Source organism: Lactuca sativa, chromosome 1 (genome assembly GCF_002870075.4).
Source record: "Lactuca sativa cultivar Salinas chromosome 1, Lsat_Salinas_v11, whole genome shotgun sequence".
In the NCBI taxonomy this organism is placed as follows: Eukaryota; Viridiplantae; Streptophyta; class Magnoliopsida; order Asterales; family Asteraceae; genus Lactuca; species Lactuca sativa.
In genome coordinates, this window is record NC_056623.2 from 170272860 (window position 1) to 170281580 (window position 8721).

At 39.5% G+C, this 8721-nt stretch overlaps 1 protein-coding gene across 1 annotated transcript; it reads right to left on the bottom strand.

Annotated features, from left to right (window-relative positions):
- Nucleotides 1-3367: 3367 nt before the first annotated feature.
- LOC111915518 (flocculation protein FLO11-like) lies at nt 3368-4027 on the bottom strand. The gene has a single exon (XM_023911173.1). The coding sequence runs from the start codon at nt 4025-4027 to the stop codon at nt 3368-3370; it is 660 nt and encodes a 219-aa protein (XP_023766941.1).
- Nucleotides 4028-8721: the final 4694 nt, after the last annotated feature.

Here is an 8721-nt window from a genome sequence, read left to right on the forward strand (position 1 = left end):
ACCTTAAGCATCCAAGAAACCATGTTCCCATAGAGTTTACGGCCATAAACTCATAAGGATTGGTCCTTAGGCCGTAAACTTTATAAAGGGGTGATATTGTGCCCCTAATGCTTCCAAATGGCTAGAACTTAACATAGAACGAATCACCAATGAGCTAGGAACCTCAAAACATCAAATGGTACTTCCTACCATGAGTTTAAGGCCGTAAACTCATGGGGAAGTGGTACTTGGGCCGCAAACTCAAGTTAAGGTCATTCTTGGACCTTAAACTCACCTATCCTCTTGTTTAAGCCTTGGAACACTTAACCACTTAAGACATCATAACTTTAAGCTTCAAATGGAGACCCATTAAAGAGTTTACGGCCAGGAGTAAACTCCCCTGGGCCGTAAACTCCAACAAGTATGGTCTATGGACCATAAACTCACTTACAAAGCCTTACACTCCTTTGTTGCAACCCGATAGCATCCTAACACTTTGACTAAAGTGTTTTCCATGCCTTAGAATGCTTATACTTGTCTAATTAGTGTTATAGTCACTAATTGAATATATACATATATCTTTATATGTTATTAGGACCATTGTGTGTGTTTAAGTCTTCACTTAACACCAAGCACTTGTCTGACACTTCCATCCGATCCACTCGCTACAGGTGAGTTCATACCCCTTAATCAATATTTTAAATGTTTTTAAATGCTTTATGGGGGGAATACAAGTTGAAACATGTTTAGTTATTATATCAATTACATGTGATTAATAACCCGCATGCAAAAGGATTTACTACTCTCTTAAACTGTTTTATCAAACTGTTTTCAAATCGTTTTATATTATTAAATGCATGCCTGTATATGTATAGTTATATAAATAACGTTTAAAGGACTTAGGAAGGCTAACCCGCTTTATTTCCTTTTCCCCATTGGGATGTGGTCTGGTAGGGTATTGGGTATCCGTCCGAAGGTCGCTTAAATATCAGTTATATACTATGTATACATATACAGACATAAAAGTTCCTTCAGTCAGATCAGTACCTTTGATAGGCAAAGGTATACCTTCAGTTGTTCACATTCAGTACTAGTAACTACAATAGGTATAGTTAGGAGACATTACTTTCCATTCCTATTACAAGGAATCACACCAGAGTCAGTTCATTCATGAGTCTATACTTATACATGGATACACTTACATAGGTGCATTACATGGGAACATATACATAGATACATATACATAGGAACATATTCATAGATACACATACATGGGAACATATACATGGATACACTTACATAGGTACATTACATGGGAACATATACATAGGAACATATACATAGATACACATACATGGATACGCTTACTTGGATACACTTACATAGATACCTTGTTGAAAGCATGCCTGCATATGTATAGTTATATAAATAATGTTTATAGGACTTAGGAAGGCTAACCCGCTTTATTTCCTTTTCACCGTTGGGATGTGGTCTGGTAGGGTATCGGGTATCCGTCCGAAGGTCGTTTAAATATCAGTTATATATTATGTGTACATATATAGACATAATAGTTCTAATCAGTCAGTTCAGTACCTTTGGGTAGCAAAGGTATACGTTCATATACACTTACATGGATACTTATACTTAGATACTATATGATGAGATACTGTTACATATTATACGTGTAGAGTAGATCTGTCTATCCTAGTACAGAAAGGATACGAAGGGGTTAACCACTCCTAATCCCTCTGTTAGTTGCAGAGGTAAATGAACATCTTTGGATGCCTTCGGTTATTACTTATATTAGAGTACCTTTTGGGACTAACCATTCCTACCCCCTGCTGTTAGCTCCAGAGGACAATGAACATCTACGGATGTCCAAGGTTATTACTATTTGGCAGTCGTGATGTCGTGTTTATCCTAATGCAAAAGGATAATACTTAAGTTATGGGGTCATTACCTTCATTTAGTGATATTCTCACATTGATGACGAGGTTGACTAATACTTATTGTTTTCTTTATTTACTTTTATTTTGTGACACGTTCACATAATCGATGAGGTAGACTAGGTTTGAATAATAATAGTTGTACAAGGAAAAACCTTCACTTATGTAGAGGTTCAAACTCTCAAAACATTCAGGTCTTGGTAGAAGATTACTTACAAAACATTCAGGCCTTGGTAGAAGACTACCTTATATACTAGTAGGAAATATAGGATTTTCTAGGGTTTTCACACTTATACTAAATGTTTCATTAAGCATTCACCAGTCTTTCATAACAACTTATCAAAGTAACGACATTAAATACTTATGAATTCACCAGCTTTAAAGCTGATACTCGCTTTCAAAATAACTTGTATTCTCAGGTCACAACTAGACAGGTACCGGTGCAAGGTTTAGAGAAGACGGAGCAATCAAGAATCGTCTTTTATATTGAGTATTCATTATGTTGTCTATACTATGAAAGAACACACTTTTAATTAACATTATACTATTAATGCAATGTATGATGTTATTGCTTGTTTACTACTTTGCATTGTTGTGATACTGAACATGACGTCCTCCGCCCCCGAACGTTTCCGCCATTCTCGGTTTTGGGGTGTGACAGATTTTATCTCTATTCTTCCTTTGAAGAGATTCTTCTTCAGTTTCTTCTTCTTCTTCACTATCAACCACATGCCCTTTTCCTTTGTCCTGCACACCGGAACCCGACGCTACATTACCCTTCGGTGGTTCGGTGGTGACCTTTGATTTCGGTGGCTCCCCAGACTCAGAAACAGGAGTTTGCTTTGGCATATCTTGATTACCTTCACCTTCTCCCCCTTGTTTCGGAGCAATGATGGGCTCCAGAACACCTTCTAAACGACACAACATATCAAGGGAAGGTTGCAGCTTCTCAGCCAGATGCCGCCAAACAGTGATCGTCAGAACCGAATCATGAACATCAAGAATGTTGGTCTGGAGAGCATGAACGTCACTAACACAACTTTTCATTACTGCATGCTCAGACTTAAGGTCATCAATCTCCCGACGCGCTTGAGTCAACCGAACTGACTGAGTCTTGATCAGTGTTGTGTGACGAGCGAGCTCATCCATAATTTTGTTCTCGGTTGCAAGATCTGCCTGAAGCTTCTTAAGGCGAGAGTCAATTGATGTTTGGAGGGAGGCATGATCGGTTTGAAGACTGGAGCAAACTTGGTCAAAATTTTCTTTCTCCGCCTGAAGAGACTTGGAAAGAGAGTCAATTGTGTTGTTGACCTTGGTTGCGTTCGTCTCAGCTTCTGCTTGAAGCGATTCCAAGAAGACCTTGGCATCAGAAACTATTGTTTTGACCTCATCTATTGCTTTCTTGTTGGATTGGGTCGAGTCATCAACGGCCTTCGTCACCTTTAGGACTCATCATGCTCTTTGATTAGCGTTTCCACGAGGGCTTTAATGGCAGCCTCAAAGTAGACCGAAGATGATGAGGAGGAAGCAGCAAGAAGCTTATCAAGATTTTCGTTTAGATCCTTGAGGTGGCGCTTGGTCACAGGAGCATCTTCGTCTTCTTCGCCCTGGACCCTGTAAGGACTGAAATAGTAGGACTCAAAGTCTACATCCTTACCACCAAGGATTCTGTCTGATTCGGTTGAAGGAGATGGTGATAAAGGTTGAGAAGTAACAGGAGATTCGGTTTCAGATCCAAAGGTAGGTGCCCCCGTATCAGATACGTTGACATGGACCGGTGGATCGGTCGTGTGGCTTGTGGTAGATGTGGCTTGAGAGAAAATGGGTGGCAGTAGTGGAGCACTGGATGTAGGTTTGGTAGAAATAGGAGGTGGACACGGTGCTATGGTGATTGGAACAGAAGTGCGAGATGGAGATGGAGGAGGAGATGGAACGGAGTCATTTACAGGTACCTCGGTTGATGGAGTGTGTGGAGGTGAATCTCCCCTTTCTCCTTCAGAATGGTCACCATCACTTTCGCCTTGGCCCGATTCTCTCTGATCTTGATCCAAAGGTACATAATCAGAGTCACTTGTAGAAGGGGTATTTGGCTTTCGGGCCATCTTCTTCACCTTTTTCTTTTTCGGTTCAGAGGCAATAGCTTTTTCAGACTTACGCTTTTGGGGCGTTGCTACCTTCGATGACGGACCTTCCTTCGCTCCCTTATTTTGTTCACTTCACTTGCCCCATTTTGCTGGCTTGTCTGCCAACTCAAGAGACTTCTGCATTTCTGGAGTAAGTGCTCTCGGTCCAGTTGGGGGCAATTTCTTGTATTCCGCCATAACCTTGCTCTCAGCTGAAACACAGTCGTACATCGATTCTGGAATTGAACCCACAAAAGAGAACTTCGTCGGGTCTGAAACGAATATTTTGGAGGTGTGAAAGGTTGCAATCGTGGCCATCAGGGAATCCGCCATCACTGGAACATTAAATATCTCCATGGCTTTGTGTGTAACTATCGTCCAAAACCTGCCACAAGAAATCTCAGAATGACGAGAAGTAGAATTTAGACTTTGTACCAGGTTTTTCCATAGGATGGACCTAGAATCAAGGTGAATGCCGTGATAAAGCCCATAAAGAAGAACCATAAACCCCTTGGAAGCGTCGTCGGACCCAGCAACCCTCTCAGCAAAACCTTTGAATAGGAGGGTAAATATGCCATTCCATTGAGGAGGAAGGCATGATTTCTTGAACTTCGTGACCATAGTAAGAACATCGGTATAACCCATATCGTAGAACATTGAGAATAGCTGAGTTGTGGCAATCGAATCAAGGCTTATCATAGAGTCGTCACAAGGAAGCCCTAGCAGTGAGCAGAATCGAACTTTGGAGATGGAGGTTTTCTGGTCAAAGATCTAAAAGAAGATCCTTTCTTTGCCATTGTCGTAGGAAGCAATAGAATAGACTTAAGACATCAAGGACATTGGAACAGATTCCGCCTTCGTTAAAGCAATCACAAGCGGTGAATACTTGAGGCATTCCACCACTTGGAGCATGTAAGCATCGTATCTGAAGGGGTTGGGATCAATGATCAAGTTTTGGTGAGGCTTGATGGTGAGAAGAGTCAATGATGCAGTTTGATCGTGAGCAGAAGAGGAATCGGCCATTGTTGTTGCTTGAGAAGATGATGAACAATAGAGAGGTTTATGCGCCGGAGAATTCTTTGAGAATGTTTGGGAGTGGTAAAGAGGTAAAAGAGAGGTGAGAGAACCTTTTATACCGTTACCATGAGAGAGAGAAATCTGGGGTAATCATTCCATTATCTTTTTGAATCGACGTCTGAAAAAGCGTGATTTGACAACTGTGGCTCCGAAAAAGGTGTCAGGCGGCGTGATGGGTTGGTAGCTGTTTCAAATTCATGCGCCTATTTGAAACCTTATCCTTTGACCGACTCTTCAATTTTAAAACCTTTTCAAATTCCCTTGGAAATCAAGACTTATGCCTTCGCTTCATATCGCCCAATTAACTTTCGCTCTTGAAGACATTGACAACCGAAACACTTGGACCCGAAAGTGTAGATCTGAAAGATAACCATTAATACCACGAACCAGAATTAGGAAAATCATGATGATCTTCGTGCAAGAGTGTGCCAAAGAAAAAGAAATAAAGCAAATAATTTGTGGGGTATGAGTGATGTCTATTTAGACACGAAACTGTGGATTTCAGGCACTAGTCTCTTCCTTCAAAGTCAAGAGAGACTTAGAGGTGTCTGTGTGGTTTCCCGTTGAAATACGATCAAATGTTTGTTAAGAAACATTGAAAGGCATCTTTTCACATTTAGGCCATAAAGGGTGGCTTATTCTTCAACCGAACTTCGGTGCTTGACATAAGACCGAAAGTGTGTTAAAGTACTTGTTAAACCAGTGTAGCCTATTAAACAGGTAGGTTTGATATCATATTAAGTGACTTGGTGATAAATTAGAAATCTCAAAAAAAAAAACTGGATCTTTTGGGAAGAAAAGTCTTGGTGTTAGACAATTTCATAAAGACCACTCAAAAGAGAAAGAGATTTCAAATAAAAACAACCAAAAGTGGTTATTTCTGTGTGGTTTCCCGTTGAAATACGATCAAATGTTTGTTAAGAAACATTGAAAGGCATCTTTTCACATTTAGGCCATAAAGGGTGGCTTATTCTTCAACCGAACTTCGGTGCTTGACATAAGACCGAAAGTGTGTTAAAGTACTTGTTAGACCAGTGTAGCCTATTAAACAAGTAGGTTTGATATCATATTAAGTGACTTGGTGATAAATTAGAAATCTCAAAAAAAAAAAAAAAACTGGATCTTTTGGGAAGAAAAGTCTTGGTGTTAGATAATTTCATAAAGACCACTCAAAAGAGAAAGAGGTTTCAAATAAAAACAACCGAAAGTGGTTATTATCAGTTTGGTGAAAGCTAGAACATTTAATTGTCACCGTCAATTCATTTAAGGTATTGGATTTTGGGTTTCACTTAGTACGTGGTGAAACGAAACTAAGATCATTAACACAAATGTTGTGTAACCGTAAACTTCAGTGGTAAATTTTGAGAGTCTCAAGGGTTATGTTCATGAACCGAAACTAGATGGAGAAAGTTGTGGAGGTGGTTAGAAGAACCGAAAGTACCTCTGCTATATAAGAGTGACAAAGCAGATAACTCTTAACTCATTATGAGAAGAGTAAGGTAGCTCATGACTTGAGTATTTCTAACAGCCTGACTGGGAAGAAACGATTTGTATATATCGAATCAGTAAGGATTCACTCAGAGTCTTGGAGGCTTCGGTCTACATGCAGCAGCATGCTTCTAGGGACACTTAGCTAAATCAAAGATAAGAGTATTATACCTGCCCCAGCTCCATCATGTGAATGCATCTGTGATCTTAGAGCACAATATTTTTGGTATTTTTGAATTATTTGTGAAAAGAAAAAGAAATAAAAACTAAAACACGAAAATAAAATATTTCTGAAAAATAATAAAAACAGAAAGGAAAATTATTTTTGGTTTTTGGTTTTTCTAAGAAAAGTAAAATATTTTTGTAATTTTTGAAATTAATTGAAGATAAGAAGTAAAGAAAGGAAAATATATACATAACATACAAAGGATATATGAGCTCCAAACCACAAAAGAAGAAACAATCGTTCACTTTGAAAAATTATAAGAGGCGAAATAGACCGAGCCTTCGGCTCATTTCGGTTCCTGAAAAATCTGGAGCCGAAATAGACCGAACGTTCGGTTCATTTCGGTTTCCAGAAATTTTAAGGAAGCGAAAGCGAAAGTTATTCTTTAAAAGGATTATGGATTTGGAACTGACTCTGCTTCCATCATTCCCAAGCCTTGGAGTATTTTATTGAAGGATGCTTCTGGTAAGGCTTTGGTGAAGATATCCGCCAGTTGATCAGAGGACCGAACGAAGTGAATTTCGACATTCCCATCTTCTACGTGATCCTTGATGAAATGATATCTCAGTGCTATATGTTTCGTCTTTGAATGTTGCATTGGATTATGACATATTCTAATGGCGCTTTCTGAGTCGCAATAAAGGGGTATTTTCTTCATATTCAGGTCATAGTCTCTTAATTGAATTTGGATCCAAATGACCTGTGAAATGTAAGAAGCTGCAGCAATATATTCTGCTTTGGCTGTTGATAGGGAAACACATGTTTGTTTCTTGGATTACCAGCTGACAAGTTTCCCATCAAGGAACTGACAACCTCCAGTTGTGCTCTTTCGGTCCAGACCACATCCTCCCAGATCAGCATCAGAGAATGCTTGTATAAAGAAACCTGATTTGGCAGGATACTAGAGACCAAAAGACGAGGTTCGCTTCAAATATCTGAAGATGTTCTTAACAGCCACCATATGAGGTTCGCGTGGATTAGCTTGGAACCTGGCATAGTAACAAACTAAAAACATTATATCCGGTCTACTATCCGTTAGATATATAAGTGACCCTATCATTTGTCGATAGATGGTCATATCCATAGCCGGTTTCTCCAGAGATGGTGTTAACTTCGTTCCAAAAGCCATAGGAACCTTTACTTTAGAATCCCCCATCATGCCAAACTTTGCTAGTAAGGTCTTTGTATACGCCTCCTGATTAATAAAAATGTCTTCGGGTCCCTTTCTAATATTTAAGCCAAGGAAAAAGTTAATCGGACCCATTGGGCTCATCTCAAACTTAGTCTCCATCAACTTCTTGAATTTAGTCGTTAAGCTAGGATTCGTGGAACCGAAGATGATATCATCGACGTAGATTTGAACGATCATAAGGTGGTCACCTTCTTTCTTACGAAAGAAGGTTGGGTCAACCGAACCTTGTTTAAACTTAGACATTTTTAGAAATCGAGTAAGGGTTTCATACCAGGCTCTAGGAGCTTACTTCAGACCGTAGACCGCTTTATCCAAAATATAGCAATGATCGGGATACTTTTCATTCACGAAGCCCGGTGGTTGCTTAACATACACAGTTTCTTCTAGTTCCCCGTTCAGGAAAGCACACTTGACATCCATTTGAAACACTTGAAAATTTTTGTGTGCAGCATATGCTAGAAAGATTCTCACTGATTCTAGCCTTGCTACTGGAGTGAAGGTCTCTTCATAGTCTATTCCTTCTTCCTGAAAATATCCCTTAACAACCAACCTAGATTTGTTACAAATCATATTCCCTTATTTTTCCATCTTGTTTCTAAAAACCCACTTCAGCCCAACACAGATGCATCCTTTGGTGTGGGAATGAATCTCCAATCTCAGTTTCGATCAAACTCATGGAGTTCGTCTTGC